The 23,801-nt window shown below is 49.7% G+C and overlaps 1 protein-coding gene and 1 long non-coding RNA gene across 5 annotated transcripts in view; both read right to left on the bottom strand.

Annotated features, from left to right (window-relative positions):
* Positions 1-14,627, bottom strand: part of MXD4 (MAX dimerization protein 4) — a 35,550-nt gene extending 20,923 nt beyond the window's left edge. Inside the window, exons 1-3 of one of the 4 annotated variants that reach the window (XM_027455649.3) lie at positions 14,461-14,624; positions 14,037-14,133; positions 6,335-6,364 (exon numbers count right to left, since the gene is read on the bottom strand). In XM_027455649.3, coding sequence (XP_027311450.1) covers positions 6,335-6,364; positions 14,037-14,133; positions 14,461-14,524 — 191 coding nt within the window. In that variant the 5' untranslated portion in view covers positions 14,525-14,624. Of the gene's footprint in view, positions 1-6,334; positions 6,365-14,036; positions 14,137-14,460 lie in introns of all 4 variants that reach the window. The other 3 variants (XM_027455648.3, XM_072037834.1, XM_072037833.1) reach the window with 3 other exon arrangements.
* A 3,791-nt stretch (positions 14,628-18,418) lies between these two features.
* LOC119716821 (uncharacterized) lies at positions 18,419-20,971 on the bottom strand. Its single transcript, XR_005265521.2, has 3 exons — positions 20,207-20,971; positions 19,683-19,773; positions 18,419-18,992 (listed from the first exon to the last, which is right to left on the bottom strand). It is a non-coding gene; the product is annotated as an uncharacterized lncRNA (long non-coding RNA).
* Positions 20,972-23,801: the final 2,830 nt, after the last annotated feature.

Below are 23,801 nucleotides of genomic sequence, written 5' to 3'. Positions count from 1 at the left end.
GGGCAGTGCATCGAAGCCACGGACTGCTACGCTGGCACAGAGCGAGGAGGGAAGGCGGCACAAGGTGTAAGGGGAAAGCACGTGTTGTTCCATTCAGAAGGCACCGTCTGAATTTGGGACCAGGCCACGTTATTCCCAGTAAAGGACTGGTTGGGATTCAGTCGAGGATTCCCATCGTGTTACACAGGGCTAGCTCCAGAGGCCAGCTTCTTAAAGCCCATTAGCTGCCTGAATACCTTAAGCAAATAAATAAATAAATAAAGCTGCAGTTTACTTGCTCAGCTGTGGCTAAGTGAGCTTAAAAGGAAAAAACATTTTTTTTTTTTTCCATATCTGATTCAGCAAATCTCCTCCAGTTAACAAAGCAGCTGCCAGCAGGCACCTCTCCCCCTCTTCGCAGGGTGCAAGCACCTCGCTGCTGTCTGTACAGTCCTGAAAGCACCTGGAAGCCTGGCCCACCGCTCTGGTTTCTGCAAGAGCCACCCGTATACCGTGGTGGATAGGGACTGGTCCTGTCACTTAGCAGATGCCGAGAACGTAAAGCACCTCGCACACAGTCCATTAGAGGCAGACACACAACGGGCTCATGTTTAGAGAGCGAGGGATGAACAAACGCAAGTGGAAAAAACGCGTGCACTTGGTTGCTCGCCCATCTGCCTTCTGCTCGCTGTTTGTCTGGCCAGGAAGCACGTGGCATTCTGCAGCCCGAGCCCATACGTAGGGCCTGCAGCTCAGAGCCGACTTCAGCAGGAAAAAGGACAGGACAATTTAGTCAAGAGAGCACTTTAGTCCGTTTTTCATTGCTGAACAAAAGCTTTGTCCAAAGCATGAGGACGTGTGCATGTCAGACACCTGCAATATAACTTCCTTAGCAGCCAGATTTCCAAGCTCCATCGGCTTAATGCATTCCTCCCTTCCAGAAGGGCAGCATACGTGGGAAAGCTCTTTTGTTGGGAGCATGTAACCCATGTCACATTGCTGTGGGCCCTGAAAAGACAATACTTCAGTGCACAGGCATTTACAATAGCTATTGCAGCACGTTGTGCGGGGCGAGTCACAGGTCCTGACATCTGCTGAACAGCAAGAGATGGGGAAAAGGTGAGGGAAGAGCAGCACCACAGCACGAAGCTCTGAACCTTCCGATTCCATCAGAACAACTCAACAAAACCACAGAATTAATTTTTTTTTTTAGTTCTGTGGGTCCAGTTCTTTAAAGACTTTGCTAAACAAACTCCAGAAAAAAAAAAATAAAATACAGCAACTTAAAGACACAAACCACACACCATGCTTAGCTCCTCAGCTGGAAGCCTGAGGTTAAAGTTCAGGCAAAAAGGGTTTGAGCTGGCTGTGGTAACACCATTCCTTCACGTGACTGCTGCAAATGGGATCCTCCAGGAGGCAGAAGCAGCCAGGAGGGGAGCAGCTACCTGAACAGTGGTGCCTGCCTGCTACCAAAGGCAGCTCAGCCTCTTCAGGCATTACCTGCAAAGGTACCTTTATTGCAATTCATCTGAAAACCTCTTTTCACCGACTAGATGGTATATAAAGTCCTTTGCTTGATGGGAAATTAATAACATGGAGGTTAAGTTCTGCTAGTAAGACCAGGTGGTTCCCCAAACTAACGTAGCAGCCACAGATCGGGATGGTTTTGGTATGATCTGCACCCATCCTAGCGATGGCAGCGGTTTATAGACCCATTACAACAAGGATTTCTGTACCAGGTCAGCAAGACCCATCCAGTTCAGCAATCTCTGGGCAACAGCAGCCAGAACTGGATGTCAAGGAGAAGCATTAAGCTGACAGAGGAGAGCAGGGTGCTGTTCTGTGCTGCAAATTAAGCCTATTGCTTACAGAGGCGATCCCACCGTCCCTGAGCTGGCATCAGGGTGTGCCTGTGACAGGCAACTGGCTGAAAAAGCCAACTTCTGCCTTCCCTGCCATGTCAGGAGGCAGCAGGACCACCAGCAGCAGGGCTGGATTCAACTCATGAAGGCAGCCCAGCAGCAGGACACGTATAGCAGGTGATCCTTCTGGGGGAGCAGCCTCACGTCCTCAGCCTCCAGCGGGCACCTGGGGGTTTCCTGAGCCAGCGGCTGCTCCGTAACCTTCCACTGGGATGAATCGAAGCAGTTATGTCTTCGTGCTGCACAACGGTACGAGCTGTGATGGCAATTTGCGATTTGGAAAAGGCAGCTCGTAATAAAAATAAACACCAAGTATTGTTTTGCTGCACTATTATTTCAGTGACCTTTCAGTTCTACTTCAAAACCTCCAAATTTATCAGCAACTGGTGGCTGCACGCTTCTTATTAACCCTGCCACTCGGTAACACGAGGAACCACAGACAGAACTTCAAGACCACCATCTATGCACTCTCCAAACTCAAAATAACCCTGATGGGGGAAATTAATGTGACGTAATCGTGAATGTAATTGTGCTCCTGGTGAGCTCATCCACACTTCTTTCATGAGAACTGATGATCTATGAGAATTTAACTTCAGAGACACCTGCTCTGATTTATTAGCTAATGCTGCACGTCATAATGCTTCCATCAAAATACAAACATATTTAATCAAACCCTGTATTTATACACAGGTGCCTGCTTCATACACACAATGGTGCAATGTAACAACGTTTGCCTGGTAAGATTTTGGGTTTAAGGCCTGCCCAAAGCACTACACAGAACTCAGGACGTTACCTTCTGCACACATGGGAACACACTTTGACTCTCCCTCTGATCAGCACCATAAAGCTGTATATAAAAAAAAAGTATGTGGGGCTATATTACCCATTTTGGAAAGGGAAGGTTTGTTTTCTTCTGCTAGAAGGTGCTTGCTGTGAAGATGCTGCAGCGCTGGGCACCGCTGCGTCCATTTGCTGTCTTCAGGAATGCACACAAGATGATTTCTACTCCTTATGATCTTCCCCTTCCCCACCTCTTGAAGAAAAACTGACCAAAACTCACCAAGAATAATAAAATCACCTTGGCAGAGGCAGGAGATAACTGTCCCTCCAGATTCAGCCTCACCACATTCACCAGCCAAACAAGTTGCCAGCCTGGAGACGTGGCCTGCCCATTTCGAGGAATGCTACAGCAGATGCTTTTCATTCATTTCCTCACTAACTATTAAGAGCTGTGCTTTAAAACCATCCAGTTTTGTGAGCTATTTTCAACAGTTTTGCCATCGAAAGGGCAAGATCTTGACCGCACATAGCTCCTCGCAGCCAGGTGATAGGAGTGAAATTGCTTTGTCCAATGCCTAAAGTGTCAGCCCTGGTGCTCCTGTTCAGGGCTCCCCCTGCTTCAGACAAGCACGGATGCAGAGAAGCAACACTTCCTCCTGCAGTCCTGCACGAGCTGCAGGGACAAGTCCAACACGAAGAGCAGAGGGCAAATGACTCACTGCCTTCATGCCGTGGTAAATCTCTGTGCAATCTCAAGAGGGCCATACCTCTCTTTTTCACGACTTGGTTTCAATTAATGCAAAGAAACAAGATTACACCGTGTCTTTTTAAGATGCTCCGGTCCCCCAGGGGTTCTTGTTTTTGTACTGGGAAAGCTGAATTCCTCTGTATAGCTGTCAGGTTTGACTGACTGAAAAATATCCTTGCAGAAAGTCATGATTACCAATGCACTTGCTATTTACATCGCTCACTGAAAGCTTACTGATACAATGCGTGGGCTAGGAACAATAAAAATACATATATGTTATCTGTTGTACCATTAGAAACTGCTTAAATTTGAGTGCCATTCTGATTGACATCCCTTCAATTATTAAAATATCTCCTAGAACACCACCTGTCCTTTGGACAGATTTCTTTCCTCCCTACTTTTTCCTTAGGGTGGGTTCCTGTTTCGCAGCTCTGAGATGCAAACCTGACCCACAACGGCCCAACCAGGACTGCCATCAGATGGACGAGTCCTTAGGGAGTGTCACTTAACAGACCACATCCAAGGTGTGAGCAGGGTATCATCTTGAGGCTAAAATCAGAGAGAAAGGAGTTTTATGCATGAACTGCTGATAAACACTTCACATCATGTACCCGCAGATGCTACGAGGCGCTCTGGTTAGTGCCAGCTCTGGCTACCCTCATCCAGGAAACAAGGGCCCTATAAAATAAAAACCATTTCCTTGACCTCCGGCTCATATCCCACGTGAGGGCCAGGGCCAGGAGGAGGACGTGAGCAGCCACCTCCTCCCCATCGAGCTCCCAGGAGAGACCCAGGCGTGCCTGGGCCGGGAGCATCACGGCTGGGCTGACTCAAAGGCGCTGGGGCTGGAAGGATCCACCTCCAAAATCAACAGGCAGTGCTCCACAGCTGGCAGGGCAGGGCTGCGGCGGGGGACGAGGCTGCTTCAAGGAGCAGCTGCTGCAGGGACCGGCAATGGCTGCGAGTCATTAAGCTTTACAAGATGCTTGGTGGGGTTTCGTGCAGTTTTGGTAAAGTGGAGTGAAGAACAGTGTGATCGGTATTATCAGCTCGTAAATCAGCTGGAGGAGAGGGCTGGTAGAGGAAAAAAAGTTACAGGAGTCCTTCACACCAATAGGCTGGGTAACTAGAACCGTGCACACTTCATCTGCTTTGGTAAACATCTTTTTTTTGTACATCCAAGGCACCTGTGCTGTTTCCCAAGTTCACACCCAGGAATAAAATCTGGCGTAAAGGGACAGCGTAATTTCAGGAGGTACAGCAAGCAGCAGCAGTTACAAACTCTAGTTGTACAATCCCAAGATACACCTTGCCATCTACCTGTTTTGACCTTGAGACAGCAGAGAAAAGAATCTAGCACGGGAAATACTGCACAGCACAGGTACAACACAGAACTGAAAGCGAGAACAGAAATTGGACAATGGATGGATCCCAATTCTGTCCCTGCATCTGCTGCACCCACCGTACTGTGCTGCTTAAACACACCAAGGCAGAGCAGAGGAAGAAGAGGCAGCTCCATGCTCAGGTTATGAACATGTCTGGGAGCAAAAAGAAGGAAATATGCTGGTTGAATGACAGAGCAGAAGGAATGGAAGAAACAGAAAAGAATATCTGGAAAGAGGATGGAAAAAAAAAATAAAGACAGGGAGAAAGAAGCACAGCTGGGGCAAAATATTATTATTTTTTTAAAATTAAAAAAAAAAAAAAGCTGTTAGGGAAAGGCAGAATTTAGCACGGAGTTGTTTTCTGGAGGGATCTGTCAGCTGATTTTCCCTGCCGTGGCCACGGCACTGCATTCTGCAGCCCAGGCCTGCATCTGCGAGCAGTTCCTCTCATCTCCAGCTGACCACGTGGCCGTGAGGCAGGGCTGCAGTTTACTCATATTACAATTAAACTACAGGAAAGCATGTCGGCATGCAAGGGAAGTGCTGGCCGAGCTGCTACGTAACTGCGGCCACAGAACAGACTTTAAAAAAAAAAAAAAAAGCAACAACACAACAAAACAAGAAAAGCCCCAGTGAGTTTGGGCTTGTTGTGGCACCAAAAGCAACCAACAACCACTTTCTGCACGTTCAGAAGCAGGCAGATGGCTTCAAGTCATCTGTGTTCACACACAGCCCTGCCTTCGTTGGATCCATGAAACCCGAAATGCCACAAGCTAGCGAAAAAAGGACAAAAACGACCCAAAAAGACAGCTTGTCCTGCTGCCTTGATGAGTGCCAGCACGAGGACGGGCACCTTCGGCACGCTGCATCCTCAGGGCAGTGCATCCCGGGAGGTTTCCTACAGCTAAACCCCACCTGCAGACAAACCCTGACAAGATCCAACAGACATTGAAACAGTCCCTAGAAGCATGCAGACACGGGGCCTCTAAAATTCACATCTTAGGGACTAAAACGTCTGCACAGCACCGAGCACCCTGCACCAGGGGCAGCTCTGGTCACAACCTGCACCAGCAAGGAAGCAGACCAAGGGGAAAAATGTCTCTGGAGGTACCAATGTGCAATACAAATCACAAGGCTGAAGCTGACTGTTTGCTAAGTACGCCTGAAGTACACCAAATAATCCGTTGTGGCACGCTGTTCCCTGAAAATCACCTGCCTCCATCACAGCATACCTCTAGGAAACATGCGCTGCAGTCGGGTTCATTACCAGGAGCAGTACAGTTAACCACTCACAGCATTAATTAGCCAAAAACTAATTATCAGGGGCATTTAAAAAATAGTATACTTAACATAATAAAAAACAAAGCAACATTATACCCATTAGATTTCAGTTGACAAAAAAAACAGCACTTAAGTGATTTGGTGCAGAATGAATAATTGTCAGATACTCTTAATTAAGCACAGCCGTTCTCAAGTCAGCCATACATCTTTTAATTTGCTTTATTCTCAAGACTTACCTATGTTTTTCTAGCTCGTTGTGTGATGACCTATTAAAAAAAAAAAAAAGAGATATTAGAGAACAGGATAAATACCAAGACTTCAGAAGATTAAGAAGCCAACGCCTGCAAATGCTGCAGAAGAGCTCTAAAATCTATCCTTATAGGTGTTATGAAACAGCTCTGCTGTGAAGTTGGCTCACTTTTACAGCCCTTAGATACTTCAAGGTACCACCTTCATTTCCATGAGTAAACCGTGGGTTTGTGGGGAATTATAATGAATTTGCATACATAAAGTTTTCAATAGATTCAGAGACTGAGTTGGACACGAAAAAAAATGATCAGGTTAGTAATAAAAACAGCCCGCAAGATCTTTATCTGCAAAGAAAGATTATGAGGGGGCAGAAAGCGTTAGAAGATCTAAATGGCAATGGGTAAGAGGAAGAAGCCCCCAGAAAGCTGGCTTCCAAGCCCAAGAAGCAGACAGAAAAATCAGCAGTGAACCACTGCCGTTGCTGCTGACATCTTTATGACAACACAGAGGAATCCTCTCAATTCTTCCGAGCCTACAAACAGAAGAAAAATCACAGTCCCTGAGCTGACCACCTCAGCACACAATTCTCTTCCAGGCTACCAGGGTTCAAGATATGAGCTCCCCAGCCCATTACTTTCATCCAGCTAACTCCACTTCCAGTGCGTAAGGATCTGAAGACACATCAAGGCAGCTCCCCTACATCATGCCATGACCCCCTGCCTGCCCCAGGCGTTACGTGCTGACAGAGGTGGTCGTGCTGAGGCCCGAGGTGCAGGCACTCGGTCCGTTCTTACCCGCAGGGTGTGAAATCCCTCCTGTGAAATCCCTCCTGCTCAGCCACAGGCTGCTTTGCCTCCCCCTGCACGCACGCGGCTGCCGCAGCAAACCTCGATGCTCTACGAGCAAGAGGAACAAAGCAAGGAGAGCTCACGCGAAGGAGCAACCACCAAACAAGCCCAGCACAGCGCCTCATCCCGCAGTGAATTAAGTGGACGGCCCCTCCGCAGGTGAAACAGAACTCAAACGTGTCCAAGGTTCAGCACTGATGCTAATCTGCTTTTGCTGGAAAGCATCCCGGCGTCGTTGCTAAGACATCAACTAGGTCAACCATTACCTGGTGTCATTTTCTGAGTAGCCTGGGAGTTATTTTTTAACCTGCTGCATCAGGTGAGCCATGGCCAGGTAACACTCGTGTTCCTCCACTGCCAGGCAAGTGGTGCTGAGCGATGCGGCCAGGCTCAAAGTGGTTTCAAGATGTTCTGTGCTGCTGAAGGTGAACCAGGTTTATTGCAGTTTACTGTCTTTGCCATACAACAACCACAATAAGGGGTGTTGTTTTTATTTTCCACTCCTACATCCCCTGAGATAGATCAAACTTCTGCTCCGCAACAAGTAAACGCTGCTGTGCCAAACCAGCACAAACACCACAGAAAACACAGGTTCAGTCTGGAACCGCTGTCCCCAAACACAAAGCCACGCAGGTGATGTTCACAGGGGACTCCCAAAGAGAGACAAAACGTAGGCAGACCTGAAATGGTCTTCATGGCAGGACCTCCCTCACTTTTTGAGGATTACACACGAGCTCTCTGCAGCCAAGCCCGATCCCCTGGCTTCGGTGACACCAGCAGGAGAAGCACTCTCTCCTGAAGCCAGATGCGCTCCCTCCTTGCACCAGGCACAAACGAGGGGCTACAAACAGTGTGTGAGCACAGGCACCAGCTGCATGCTGCAGGTAGTGCTAGGAGGCTGAGCACCAGCTGATTAACACGCCAGCTGATTAACACACTGCCTGGTTAACGTGCTGGCTCTCGGGCCAAGCCCGGGAACCAAAACCGAGCGCACTGACATTTACCTGACAGCTGCTGCAGCTACAGAGCAGGCTGAATGCCCTGCAACCTGACAGGTCGGCTCCAACAATTAATTAGAAAGCACAATAGTGTGGTTGGTTGCTTTGGGAGGGGGCTGGGGGAGAGATGAACACCTAAATACCACGTACTTCCTCTTTCTTCTGCATATCAGGAGAATATCCATCTCCTTTTAACGCTACCTGAAGTGAGGGAAAAGAAAGTGAGCACTGGTCTGCAGGTGAGCACTGCCTCGATTTCAAAATGGAGCCTTATAATTTCAGTAATAGGGAGTGGGCCAAGACTCAGATATATAAATACACATCCGTATAGAGGAAACAGGTCTGTGACTGCATTTTTTGAATCAATGGAACTCCTCAGAAGTAGCTGCAAGAGCAGGAAGGCTCTTGGTGTTCAGGTTAAGTCCATTACGTTGGGTTCTCCAACCAAGATCCTGGGGAGCTGGGGTAGCACCGGTACCTGAGAGGTGTCAGTGAAAGAATTCAGCTAAGAAAGGGGAACAAAATGTAAAAAAATCATAAAAAAGATTCAGCAAGAGATCAGGGGTGCCACTGCTCGTTGCTATGCTGCTGACTTGCAGTGATGGCACTGCTGACCTGGGGCACCCCCAGCACTCGTGCAGCACACGCTGAGCAGTAACCAGCTAGGAAGCAGCAGTTGTGTTCTCTCGGAGAATAAACTGTCAAACGAAGGCTTGGAAAAAGGGGGAAGAACCAAGTAAATTCCTGTTTTGTTTTTGTGAGATGCTGCACCATTTCCAGGAGCACTTCCCCAGCCCGGGATCAGAGCCCCGCTCCCCTCCTCAGACCTTCCTCCCCGAACCCATGCCAGGCTGCGGGTCACTGAGACGCTCCCGAACCCCAACGCCTCCCGCAGCACTAGGGCAAGCAGAGCCAGCCACTGCTGTGCCAAAAATGCAGGCAAAAAAAAAAATCCTGCGTGCACCGGGGCTTTCAGGTAGAGGCAGGGCTGGGCAGGTGCCGCACAAGCCCCGTGCAGAGGGCAGCACAAAGTCACGCAACCCGGCGGCAGCGGAGGACACAACCCCACCTCAGGCAGCACTCGCAGGGTTGCCAGAGCCAACAGGCAGCGTAAGAACTGCTCTGCCTGCATTTCACCTACTGGCCAGGCCAAGGAAGCAAGGACAGAGCAAGAAGTTGTGTAGGATGCTGCAAATTAAGCTTCTGCATCTGATTCCCACTCCTGATGTGCCGCGGTGTGAGCACACAGCTCATGAACCTCGCCATCTCGCCGCTGTCCTGGATGCCGCCTCCACACAGCTCTTCCCTGCAAGGATCCTGATCTGCTTCCAGGGCATTCCTTGTCCTCACCCATGACCTGCCATGGGACGCACACCAAAATACCAGGGCCTGCAGCACGTGGGGCCAGGAGGAGTGTAAGACCGAAGCACACGCAGGCAGCCTGCCTCCGCAAGCTGCTCCCGGGGTGTTTTTCCATTCGGTTTCATCCGGGCATACTGCTCACCACCCGCCGGTATGGGATTAATCCACCAGAAACGGCTCCTGCATTCTCCTCACAGCACACGCGGCACACTCCTCGTGCACAAATCTGGCTCCCGATGCAAGCTGGTGCTGCCACATGCTCACAGCAGCGAGCTCGGAGGCACTTCCCAAACATCAATGATTTTTTCCCCCCCCTCGGTTACTTGAAGGCTGCGACTCCTCGGCAGCGACGGAGCAGTCGGTGAGATTTCATGCATCAGGACTAAAATGCAGCAGTTTTAAAAACAAACTCGGTGGTGCAGGTTGCTGCCCCTCTGCCGAGGGTTTTAGGGAAGCAGACCCAGGGGGACCCGTCCCACTCAGAAAGCCAGGCAAAAAAAAAAAAAAAAAAAAAGCAGAGAAGTCATCTCCACAGCCTGGTTCACAGTGTTTTATTCTCAACCTTCCACAAAATAATAATAAAAAAAGAAAATCAGGCTCTGGTCCCTCAGCTGCTTTGCGTGGGCATGGAACAACATCTGCAGGGAGCAGGGGGCTTGCTCTGCGGGGCGCGGGCTGCCTCTCGCCGCGAGCCAACACTAACAGAGGAATTCGGACACGAAGCTCTGTTTTCGTTTGAAAAACCAAACGCAGCTTTCATCCTCTTCTGCCCATAACCCTTCACCAGAGCACGGCACCGAGTACGGGTCTATTTATGTAACACTCCAACGAAAACACCGATTTTGATAGATCCGGGAGATATATTTATAAACGGGCGCTTATTTTGCTTTCCTTCCCTATAGCAGCTCCTCAATTAACACGCCGAGCACTGCTGACGTCCAATTCCTTTCTCTGCAAGTCAATTTACCCGTGACCTCAGTAGACTGGCATCTAACGCCACGATTTCGCTTTTCGTTTTACCTTCTTTCTGACCCTTTCACGGCAGGGACGCTCGGGGGCTGGCGCCCAGCCCGTGGGGGCTTGGTGGTGCAAATCCTCCCGGCCCAGGGCTGTGAAGGGTCCAAGCAGCAGGCACCGAGCCCTCCGGATCCTCCATGTGCTCTGGCACGGCCACGAAGGGTGCTGCCCACAGGGAGATCACTTCAAATCCTCTCTTCTTCCCTCTACCTCTTGTTTTCTATCAGCACCCAAACATTTGGGCTTGCTAAATGCTAACACCATTTCCACGGCACAACCCCGCGAAACCCAGCTGTTTGTTTTATGCCTTTTCTTTAATTCCAGCCAGACGTTAACAAGAGTTATTAGACTGCATTGCACTGCTTTAGGAGCTCCAGCTACTGCTCCGTGAAGAGGAGACATTTATTACCCTGCGGTCAAGTACATGATAAGTATTTGTGTAACAAGATGTGACCTAGGTTTACCTTTCCTCCCCAAAAACGTCAATTACAGGCTTCTGCTTTTCTCAAATCTCCTGTCCTCCTTGCAAAACAAGCAGGCAGTTTCATTCACCAGAGGATTTTGGTCAAAGCTACTGGAGGAGAACAAGGCTGAATCTCAGCAGAGGACACCGTAAAACAACAAACTGGAGAGAGAAAACAAAGCAGCTTGGCTCGTGTGACATGGGAAAGGGCACGTTGTAGGAAAGCCGGTGAGAAGAAAACACAAAATCAAGTAATTTAACGTAGAAGTGAAAAAAGATGGCTAAATATGATGCCTGAGAGCCACTAGTCATGCTGGGAATGCTCTGCTTAGCAATAAACACTTCCAAATTTGATCTGAAGCTATCAGTGGGCAAAGCAAAGCTGTCAAATTCCTGCAGTGGACAGAAGGCTTATAGGTTTGGGTTGATTAAATGCAGTTATGCTGCTGTTTTTCCCCACCATGACCCAAAACCTGCCAAACCTCCTCATTTGATCGCAATCGAGGGGCTGCCCCCCTCCATCCGATGCTTTTCCCTCCTTCCCTTCTCCCATTTTGCAGGCATGAGGAGGAAGACGCTTTTCACGCCTTAACAGACACACACATACATATGCTTAGCTCACGAGGCACGAAAAACACACCATTTAAATATATATCTTGTATACACAGCCTGATCAGGTGATGTAAGCGCGGGGAGCCGAGGATGCTGCAAGCAGCAGGATGGAAAAGCCGATGACGAAAACAACAACAAAACCCCTGCAGTTCTGAAACGCGCAGCTCCCTGCTCCGCTCCTTCCCCTCCAACCTGAAGCACAGACCTCGATGTAAGAAAAAGAAGAACGCAGGAACTAGGCACGAGCTCCAGACACACAGGCACAACATGGACAAACACTTCGCATCACCTACGGCCACTCCACATCCTCTGAACTTCAGCCACTCGTCTGCCTCAGGTCTTCCTGAGCAACTCAGAGATAACCAAACTGCATTACCAAAAATCCAGGCTCTAACCCAAAGCTCAGACCCCACAGCTCCAAATAATAACAATAAGCAGCGATGCTGGTGCATGTCATGCGTTTTAGGCTGGATGTTCACACGTAAGGGTAATTTTTCCCCCCTCAAAATTAAGCTCGAAGGCACAGCTGCGGTCGCTAGAAGCGGGTGCAGCACCGGGAGGCACAAGGCAGAGGTGCCCACACAGCTCAGCCCCTGAAGGAGCAGGATGCTGCATTAAAGCACTGCGGCTCTGCTCCACGAGGAGCCTCAGCCCGTCCCAGAGCACAAACAAGTCGCTGCTGATCGCTGCAGCCAGAAGAACTGAAAGTGCAAGTAAAGGCGTGCGCTGCATGCCGCTGGATGGCATTTCTGAAGGTTACCGCTGCTGCATGGCGAGGGACGGAGCAAAGTCTGAGCAGGTAAATGCAAACCTCTAGTCAGGAAACAAATGCAGGATGCAAACTGCAAGCAGGCACGCATGTCTCGCTTCGATAACGCCAGCAAACCTGCAAGCAGCAACCTTTTAATTCTGCTGTATTTGATAGATTACAAATCCTCTCCTAAAAACTCCTGAAAGCAGCTTACAGTTCAGACAAATAACTAGTTTGCAGCGGGTGACAAGCGACCGAAGAAAGGAAATGATGGAATAATAGCTCTGTAAGTCACACAGATTTCCTGAATACCAGAGACAGAAATCTGCAACTGTGAGCTCTTCTAAAGGCAGCAAGCATCCCTCGTGACAAAACAATTACAAATCTTCAGGGGCAGTGTCTCAGGGCAGTCCTGCTTCCTTTCCAAAAACACTTTCTTTTCAAAATGAACTGACGACTTCTCCATACCCCAAAATGAGACAGAGAATTCGACCAGAGCCCCAACCTGTCAGACTGCAGCAATGCAAACCCCAGAAGCGTTCGCCTGGCTTGCAGCAGGGGAACAATTCGCTTCCCCCACAGCCACAGCAAGACAGTGCTCAGCCACAGCAGGCAGAGCAGAGCCTCACAGGCTCGCGGCTTTGTCACGGAGGGAGCCCCTCAGCTTTTGATTTCAGTTTGTCTTTGGCACCCCACGACCCTTCGGGGCCCCGTGGGCTCCCCAATGGGGGAATGAGAGCTGCGGCTGGTTTGGAAAACAAGTCACGTGCAAGCTGAGTTCATTTTAGGCTATCCTAGAGGAGCCACCGTCCGCCGAGCCGTGGGGCCACGCAGGCCCAGCCGGGCACTGCCTTGAGACCGAGGCAGCCCTGGAAGAGCGAAGCAGAGCAGGCAGAGCACAGGGCTGGAGGAGTTCCCAGGCGGGGGCCGGCGCTGTCCCTGTAAGACAGCCTCCTGCACGTACACAGCCACTGCCGGAGCAGCAAACAAAGCTGCAGAGCCTGCGCACAGCAGTCCCTCCGCTAATGCCATCGCAGCACAGGTAGTGGCTGCGGGGAGGAAAACAACGGGCAAAACAAAAAAAGAATAATGATAATAAATCGTGGGATAAGCATGATAAACCACCGCCGGGTCGTGCAGCTCGATGGCGGGGCATGGGGCTGGCTGGGTGGGCTGCGAGAGCTGCAGGAGCCCCGGAGGGGTCAAGTTCACGCCAACACCTCCTGCCCTGGCACCTGGAGGAGAAGCCAGGAGGAGAAATCGGAGCACGGCGTTGGGTTTGGGGCTCCGACACCCCAACGGGGGCCACATCTGGGGATGGAGGGCAGGGCGGCGGGGCAAGGCTTGGGAAATAAACATCTTGGGGGGCCGTCAGGGATGGCAAAAAGGGGGTGTCAGGAAGGGGAGCCAGGCAGAGAGAGGCCTGGATGGCAGCGCTGAGGGCGGCGGGGGAAGCCGGCGGCGGCGGCAGCGCGGCCAGGAGCGGGTGTACGCGTGGCAGTGTTTATACGGCCCATCAAAACACAGCCAAGCCCAGGCAGGGGAAAAACATGGCGACGGACGGGACAGGGGGAGCAGGGCCAGGCCGGGGGGCTCGGCACGCAGCTGGGGCAGGGCTCGGGGGTGGCCGGGCCTTACCTGCTGCTGGGGGCTCGCCGCGCCAGGGGGGCCGCCCGGGGCTTCTTGCGGGAGAAGTCGCTGGCGAAGGGCAGCACGGAGGCATAGCCGTGCTCTGCTTCTGGGGACAAAGTCAGCGTTAGCAGCCTGTCTATGCATCTTCCTCCACACGTTTTTATTCTTTTTTAAATCGAAACATTAAAAATAATTAAATTTTTATTATTATTTTTAATTTGTTTGGGTGTTATTCTAGCCAAGAAGCGAGGAAAAATATAATAATAATAAAAGGCACCGAGGTGAAAAAAAAACACAAAGCGAGTGCCTAAAGGAGGAGGATTTCCCTCACAAAAATAAAAATAAAGCCGGGCGGAGCACGCAATTAAAGGGGAGTGGGGGGGGGGAGGCTGAAAGCTGCGCTGCGATCGCTTCCCAGCGCCCCCCGTACCTCGGTCCCTCCGCTCCAGGTACTCGGCCGCCTCCAGGAGAATGAGCAGCGAGTTCAGCTCCATGGCTGGGTGCGCGCAGCCCCCCTCAGAGCCCCCTCAGCGCCCCTCAGAGCCGAGCCCCTCACGGCCGCCACCGCCCCCCCCCCGCCCGCTCCGCGCCGAGCCCCACACGCGGGGACTCCCCGGTTATAAGGGCACCCGCGCAACCTACTTTGACACACGGCCGACGGGCAGCCCCCTCCGCCAATCCCCGCGCCCGCTGCCGGCCGGGGGCGGGACCTGCCCCCTCCGCCGGACCAATGGGAAGGCAGGGTTGGCCGCCGAGCCCCGCCCCTCCCCGCCCTTTTCCTCTGGCTGGGGCAGGGAATGTTGACAGATCGCCGCGCGCGCCGCGATTGGCTGGCGGCTATGGTAACAATTTAGAAGCCGAAGCTTAGCAACAGCACGTGGTGGCCCGGCCCCCGCGCTCGCTGATTGGCCCGCTCCCTGCATGTTAATGAGACGCCCGGCGCCGATTGGTGCGCCGGGCGGTATGCAAATGAGGAAGGGTGAGGGGACCAATGGGGCGTGGCGCGCGGCGGGGGAGGGGGCGGGGCGTTGCTGTGAGGAAGAGGCAAGGCAGGGAGGGGGCGGGGCCGGCGGCGGCCGCCCCTCACGCGGGGACGGCACCGCCTGACGGGGGAAAACAAGCGGGCGGGAGGAGCGGGGAATAAAGTGGGATAAAGCGAAATAAAACGAAGTAACGTGAAATAAAATGACGTAAAATGAAATAAAATGACATAAAATGAAGTGAAATGAGGTGAATTTAAATAAAATGAGGTGAAATTGAGCGGAAAAGCTGCTGCTGACGGGAGCTGCCGCCATGGCCGCCCCGTGCCCGGCCGCCCCCCGAGGGAGGGCCGGGGGTGCGGGACGATGGCTCCCCGGAGGGCGGAAGGGGCCGGGCCGCCGCCGCCGCTCCCCGCCCAGCCCCGCTGAGGAGCCGCCAGGCCCGCCCCGGGGTCGCGCTGCGCCTGCGCGGTGCCGTGTGGTGCTGGGGGGTGTCGTGGGGGGGGAGGCACAGAATCGGTGATTTTGGGAAAAAACGTCGAAAATCGTCTGGTCCAGCCGTCCCTAGCACCGGTGTCACCACCAAAGCGTGTCACTAAGCAGCACTCCAAGCTTGCCTTGAACACCCCCAGGGACGGGGACTCTGCCACCTCCCTGGGCAGCCCGTCCCAATGCCCGGCTGCTCTTCCTGAGGAGAAATTTCTCCAAATTTGCCACCTAATTCTGTGTGATGTTGCAGACGGTCCGGGTATAACACCAAATGATGTCGGTGTATGAGCAGAATTAAGGAAAAGCCTCAGAGCGGAGAGTATGGAAATAAACGGAATGACAAAGGTGGCACAAATCGGACGGCAGAGGTCTGTGCAAAAACAAAAGTGCCCGGCACGTATATCCGTGACCCCTTAGGGCACGCAGGCAAGAGGAAAACAGCAGCACTGCAAAAACACGCAGAGTTAAAAGAATTACTAAAACCGTACACAATAGAAAACCTAACCTGCAGAAAAAGAAAAAAAAAAAAAGCGAAAAGCTCCCAGAAATGCAGTCAGAATTCCTGCCAGCTTTCCAGCCCCTGCCATGCCAGCACGTTGAGCTGCCTTTTGTCATCCGCGAACACAGAAGCCACCGACCAGAACAGTCTGACAGCCTGGCCCCTAGCGTGGGCTCTGCTGGGCAGGAAGGAGCTCAGCACCTTTCCTGTGCGCAGCATCCCTCCGCGCTGTTCACTTGGCAGCCTTATCTCTGAGAGCTGCCGCACAGTTGTTGCCCGAAAATGTTTGCTTTTCATACGAGCAAGTTTTAAAATAGATAAATTCGAAGCCGTGCCAGGCCCAAAGTGCTGGAAGGCTGCCATGGGTCCTCCTGCCGGAGAGCACTGAGGCACACCAGTGGCCCTGTGGGTTTTAACTGAGCAGTCTGAATGGGAGCTGCTCAGCTGGTTGCAGGGATGCAGAATTTTTGCTTCTGTTTTATTCCTTGGCAAAAGACATCAATTCGTCCGGCTACAGTTTCCTTTTAAGAGGAAACTAGTGACTCGGACTTAAAATAAGGATTAAGCTTTACCTTTTATTTTTCTTTCCTAGTCATGTTGCCTCAGATATGCAATCCTAAGTAGCTGGTAAATGCTGATTGCATTTTACTGCCATTTGGTCCAGGCCTCCTGGATGAGACAAAACATGAGGCTGTAAGGAAAGCAGCACTGTGGTGTAATTTAAAAGAATTTTACACCTGCTTGGAAAAAAAAACGTGAATCCATGAATTACACAACAAAAGAGAATTTGGTGTATAGATTGCAGCAGTAAATAAATAAATAAATAAATAAAAATTGCTCCAAGATTTTCTGCTTGCTGCCTGAACCATTGAAATTGTGCTGCATGTCGATGAGACAGTAAGGTCTTCACTGCACCCATCAAAATTTATCGTAGCTTTGCTGTTGACTCATCTGGAAGTAGATTTAAAAACAATTTCATGTTGCTTTCTGCTGTGAAGTAAGATGAAAACGTATATGTACAGGTCTGTGTTGTCCATGCATGAAAGAAAGTTCCCTTTGCCTGACCACCTGCATAGGGCATGTAGTAAAGACAATACAAAGGTACACAGATATCCTCTCTCTGCTCACTGCAGCTGCTGGGATACGTTCCCCTCCCTCCCTAAGGGTCAGAAACCCAGCACATCCGACCTCTCCTGGGATGAAAACCATCAGACTCAATAGAATTGCACTTTCTGTTTTTAAATGTGAAGTATTCAGTTTTGAAAACAGTTGTTTTAAGGTGATCCAGCACAATTTGACGTTGATGTGTTCATTTTCCAGGTCCCTTCCCTGCACTGACAGAGCGCTTTGGGAAGAAAGAGGTCACCAAAGCCAGCGGGATGATGTGCACAAGCTTGTGTCATGCAATGCTAAGGGCTGCAAAATAGGTTCCAGCCAGTCACGAAAATAGCAGATTCGTGTTTGTGGTGTCTCTCAGCCTGAGTTACAAACTACTCAAACAGTGAGGGTGTGTGTAACCACACGCAGACAGGCACAGGCACACACACAGCCCATGCAGATGAAACCCAGAGCAAATCCATGTGCACTTAGGTAAGACAGAGCATGGGTTGGCTCATACCAAACAAATGCTGTACAGCACAAGCAGACTGTACAAGTGCATACTTCTACCTGTAGCTGCATTAAAGGAGCTGTCAGTACAGCATCCAACTGTGTTAGAGAACATAAAGCAAGTGTACTTAAATTATTTCCTAGAGTGCATTCAACTGAGCTCAGAAGCCACCATTCAAACTTCTAAAACACCTGGAGTGAATCTGCCTGGGTCTGTTTTTATTTGTGCCCGTGAACCTGGACTATAGGACTGGCTTCAGTGAGGTCAGCATAGAGGCACAAGTGTAAGGTGGATGTGAAATATCAGCTGAATTCCTTTAAGAACCAAAGTACAAGCTCTAAAATATACATAAGGTTTTGCAGATTTGCATCTCTAAATAGCTTTTTTTTTTTTTTTTTTTTTTCCTTCTCTCCCATTTCTACAAGCACGCAGCAGGAACAGCTGAGTGCTAAAGTAACAGCTGGGCTGCAGTGATAAAGGGTAGCTGTCACTTCATGGTGAAGTTCTAAAAACTTCATATTTAGAAACAGAAGGGAGAGCCATCAGTAGCCACGCCCCACAACCTGCACTGTTTGTGGTCTGTGCACAGCCTGCACTTCATGATTGGAGTGAGAGTATTTACATTTTTTTTCCAAAATCCATCGGTGTGACAAAACGTAAGCAGAGCTCTGGAGCTGAGAATCCATATTTGAGAAAATTCCTTCGATCACCGCTCACCGTGTATTCCCTCAAAGAAATAATTTGTCCTTGCATGCTTTCCAGATTTGGCTCACTGCAGCTACTGCATATTTCTTTCTTTCATCTTTTTCAGATCCCTACAGTACCTGATCCCAACCAGCAGGTAGTGATTGCAGCCTCTTGGCCCTGCCTGTCCTCTGGGCTGCTGCTGGTGCATGCGCGGCATTAGTCACAGGCTTTATTTATGTGTGGTTTGCTTTCAGTTCAGAGGGTTGGTGTTTTTGTTTTTGTTTTAAAGCTCAGAGTGTCTGAAGATGGACTGCTGCGAATCGGAGAGCTGCTGTCAGAGCCTCAAACGGAGGTTATGTGACATGATGGTAAGTGGGATACTGCGGGCGATGAGTTTCTGGCCTGCGATATCCCTCGAACTGTACCCAGGCATGGGCTCGGAGAGAACCTGGTCCGAGGACAAGGGGCAGCAAGGATAACGTGGGGCCATGTGGACCTGGCTCGCCCCCAGGTATTCAGGCAGGTGGGCTCTGTACGTGATGCCCACCAGCCCAGCCTCCTGCCTGCTCTTGTTCAGTTGCCTCCTGCACTGTTTGAGGCGCTGGCTTTGCAGAAGTGGTTCCACGTCTCACGTCTCTGTTTGGGATTTAGCTGGGGCTGATGGAGTGCTATGGAGCAGACGTGCCTGAAAGTCAAATCTGAAAAAAAAGCAGTACTTCAGACTGAATGCCGGTCCCTTTTAACATTCATTCCTTGTCAATTGCAGCGTTGTGAAAGACAACATTTGTGTCTTGGCGTCCTTGGGAGTTTGGCTGAAGGGACCTTGAGTGCTCCCTCCTCGAGCAGCGAGCTGCTTGGAGCAGCAAGACGCACGGTACCTTGCCTGCAGCCCCCAGGGCCACTTCTGGGATGAGGCATGAAATTATCCCTAACTGATTGAAGCGAGGCATTGATTGAAAAGCTTGAGAGGCACTGATTTACGCCATCACATCGACTCTCTTTTACCTGAGCCGTGCCTGATAATTTGGGATAGCGTCTTCCTAAAAAATCTTCCCTGATGCTGCCACTCTCAAAGCATTTTATGAAAGGCAGCGGTGTCACTTCTTTCATTTTAAAAGACAAAAAAGAAACGTAGACATAGGCAAACCAACTCTGTCACTGAGCCAGGGGAGGAGCTGGGGGTAGGACTGGGTATCCCAGTTCCTAGTACAGCATGTTGGGCTCTGAAGAAAGGATTTATTACATGATTTTGGTTCTGAATCCCAGATGTGTCCTGGCTGAGGAGAGGGAGGCAACTGCAGGCTTTGTAAATTAAATCAGTTAGTGGTAATGCAGCCTCAATGGCATCTGTCCTGTGAACATAAAAAAAAAAAATAACATTTTCTTACCTTAGGTACATGCTTCCTGGGATCTGTGAAGTGAATCACATCTTCTGAATTTCCAGGAAGAATCTCTAACAAATCTGTATCACTGTTCGGTCTGAAAGATGGAAGAATGAGCTCATTTGTCCTGTGGAGCCCGACAGAGCTGTTAGCTGCCATTAGTTGCTAAAACATCTATTACAAGTGAGGAACCAAGAGAGGAAAAGATGGAAAGCTAGATTAAAAAATATGAGCGTGGAAACCTCTTACCTGGATGCCTGGGCATCCAAGATAACCACACCATAAGCTCGGGAAATCAGATTTTCAGATGGAAAGGAAATTAAATGGAAAGGAATTAAATGGAAAGGAAATGTGCATACATATATGGGAGAACAGCCTTTTGCTCATCAAAGGACAGATACCTGTAACATGTTTACAGGCCTGCAGTAAGTATGCAAGCAAATTGTTAAGTTTTATTCCCAGCAGGGAAAAAATAACACCTAAAGCAGGTGAAGGAAAACTAGAATCGACTGCAGGATTCTGCCCCTTACTGCTGTTAGCCACGAGAGGATCCAGGTGAGTCTGGAAGAGCGTAGGTATGTCCCATACGGTTGTCCAGTGACAAAGTTGTGTGTTCCTGCAGCATGTCCAGCACTTCAGACTGCTTAGTCGAGCTTTGCCAGTTCAGGCCCTTAAAAAGAGATTAGTAATTAGGTAAGTAAAATGCTTTTCAGCTGAATAAGAGGGGAATCACCATCGATCCCAAACTGCTAGTACAGTTGGGCCAGTATTACCGCCGTAGAGATAAGCGAGCTAGTGCATCAATACGTGTGTTCAAGATCAAAACAGCCCAGGTGGTAAATAACCTGGACACCTGCCTGCAGCACCTAAAATTAGCAGCATAAAAACTTGGCAGGTGAACAGTCAGCAGATGCTGTCTTATCTCTCTATTTGCTTTGGAAGTTTGAGCCTGACCCAAAACATGTTGAAATCAATTTGTATCCTCTCCTCTGTTTCGATGGGCTGTGCACCAGGCTCTAATCCGTTGTGGGCCTAATTAAATGATTTTCTTCATTGGAAGCTAATTACCCCTATGGAGGAATGAAACTGAATGCGAAATGAGCACTCTATAGGAACTGTGTCTGTAATGTATGGTTTAGAATAAAAAATTACAGGCTGGATTTTGCACTGTCTTATGTAGCCTCTTAGTCCACATCAAGCATGTACAATTTCCACTCTCTCATTGGGATAAGTACGGAAACTGAGTGAAGAGTCAGATAAAATGACTATAACAAGCTCCCCTTCTCACGACAAAAAAAAGCTAATGCAAGCAGGAAATCATCAGCTTTCAGCATCCGAGAGAGGAGGAAGCTCTGCACAGAGATTGCAGCAAGGTCGGGTCCCAGCAAAGCGCTGGGACTGTGGGGCAGTGAGGCACTGGGCTGGTCACCTGGGGAGCCTTTGGGATCTCCAGCACGCAGGGGAATTTTGGCAGTGTTTGCTGGGACGGGCACCCTTGCTGCAGCCCTGGGCAGGAGATGGAGCTCCTGGTCTCCAGAGACCTCCTGGACCACTCTTGCCTGTGGCAGGATGGAGTTTTGCACCCATGTGGGGTGAAAATGCAAAGGATAGGACAAGGGAAAATTCAGTCCCGTCACCTTGTGTTGACAGAGAGTTTGTTCTTCCCCAGCAAATGGCAAAACAGGTAATGTGGACGTGGGAAATCTGTGGCAATTAATTAGATAGTGGGAAATCAATCATGCTAATGGGCTTGTAAGTGTTTGTAAGACCTTTGCTCCACAGCATCAAAACACTTCCACGACAGGGGTGGAGGGGAGAAGGCGTGGCCTCTGAAAGACACAAGCTTGCTGAAAGCAATGTTGCATGCAAAAAAAAAATAAAAATAAAAATAAAAATGTCTTCAGGTGCTGTATCTGCTTGGAGACCAGAATGCAGCACACTGCAGGACAGAGTGGTTAGGACCCAGCCATATGGTACCCACACAGTGCTAAAAGTGATGTCTGCAAAATGCAACAAAAAAAATACAAAAAGAAATCGTCATCCCACCATGGAGGACTTAGCTGACTTGATTTGTTTTCCTTCCAGCTTTCTGCAGGTCTGTTGCCTTGCCCGTGTTTGGCTCTGTGTCTCCGATCCCGTCTGTCCTGGTTTTGTTCTCCTTTCCCTGCTGCCGGTGGCTTCCCGCTGCTCCCATCCCTCTCTCCTCGCGTGGCACAAATCCTCTGCCTCCGCCAGGTCCAAGGTGTCGGGCTCAGGGCTGAGGACGCAGCCTCCTGCTTCGATGGCAGTGCCAGCATTGTGTGAGTGAGCGCACGTTTTACATGCAGACGGTTCCAGGGCATTGCTTCATGGCTTCTCCTTTTTCTGACTGATCAGGACACCGGCAGCTCTTCACCCCTTCTTCTTTGTTGTTGGTGTCTTGGTATCTACAGGTCCCTAAGGAGACCAAGGCAGGTCGTCTATTCTATGTACACATAGTGAGAGAGCTTTTTTTTTGTCTGAAGGCTGTACGCTCAGCACAGAAAGCAGAAAAAGGTATGAGAAAGATCTTATAATTCAACCTCCCCTGTGCAGAGGGAAGTAGAAACAGAAATCCCCAGGTCTGCAGCTGAACTTGGGTACTTCAAGTCTAGTTCAAGGCTTTAGCTGCAAAATTCCCTTCTTTTATTCACTGGGACCGCTGTGGTGTGGGATGGATTTTCACCTTTGCCTCCTGTTTGGATGTGGAAACTATTGGGTGACTTCAACCCCAGCACCAGCACAGGGCATTTCATCACCCGCTCCCTTACCTGGGGAAGTTCAAGTCATGCTGAGTAATTCTGTCACCTCTCTAGTTTTGAATGAAACGATGAGGATTACTTTAAAATGTTCTGTGTGTTGGCAGTTAGCCCACAGGGTGTGGAAATTAGTGGGAGTATATACCTGGGTATACAAAGATAGCTGCAAGAGGTGCACTGATGAGACTGAAAGCTTTAACTCACCATGAACATCTATCTGGCATTTGAAGGCACCCCTGATCTGCAGCTAGGAGGGATTGTAATTAAACTCCTAGCTCCTGTGAGCTCAGAAAGTCCCTGAAGGCAGTTACACTCTGACTGCTGAGCAAAAGCACTGCTCACTTCTGAAACACCCTCATAGACTGAGGATGAATGAACGAAGGCTCGTGAGAGCCCTACAAAAAGCAGCTTTTGTCAAGACCAAGGTGGCTGGGATCTTGCTGGAGGAGGCTGGGACCAGGAGGTGGTGGCAGCAGTGGGGGAATTGGTTGTGCTGGGGGGAAAAACCCCCAGGAGCTGACAGGTTTGTGGTCCACACCGTGTCTTACTGCACAGAGGACTGTGCTGCTGTATTGCTGTCTTGACAGCAGGTAGCAAAACCCTCTCTGATGACTCACTCCTCTGTTTTACAGGCTTGCCTCTGCTTCCCAAATAACGCCGCGTGCTTTACACAAGCCAGGGAGTATGCTGGCTTCATGAGGAGGAGGTAGGAAGCAATGCATTACTAATGACCTCTGCTCTCACTGTGTGTGCCTTTGACATCTCATCAATACATTAAACTACCCAAAACGTGCACATCTGGGCTCTCTGCGGAGTGTTTGTTTTGTGTATGTTATTTTTTTTTAGTGTGTTGCTTACCTGTGGAGCCTCCTATTTATTGCGTGATGGTTTTTGCCACTTAGGCACTCTGCTTAATCAGATTTGTAAATTAATTCTCTCCTGGGGTTTCTCTTTGTGTGCTCAGAAAGCATAAAAAGTGTTCATGACACGCTTCAGAACACACACTGGTTACATTAGTCATCCTCTCAGCATAATAGTTTTATGGAGAACACTTAAAATGTTGAAAAATAAAAAAAAAAATCCTTTAACCCAGTTTCTTTCCCCCACTTTTGATCCCTGCAGTTACGTTACATGTTAGTAAACAGCCACACAAAGGCTGTAATTGTGATTTTTTTTTCACTGCAGGAAATGCCTACTGTTTCTGTCTGGAAATATCTATTATTATTATTATTTTTTTTATGATTTATTCAACTGAAAGCATTTTCACCCAGGCACCTGACCTTCTCCTGGTGGCTGGGAAGCAGGTTTTAAAAACCAGCACTTCTGAAACGTCACGTGCCTTGTGCCT

This window comes from Anas platyrhynchos, chromosome 4, assembly GCF_047663525.1.
Source record: "Anas platyrhynchos isolate ZD024472 breed Pekin duck chromosome 4, IASCAAS_PekinDuck_T2T, whole genome shotgun sequence".
NCBI lineage: Eukaryota > Metazoa > Chordata > Aves > Anseriformes > Anatidae > Anas > Anas platyrhynchos.
This window is presented reverse-complemented; position numbering and strand designations above follow the sequence as displayed.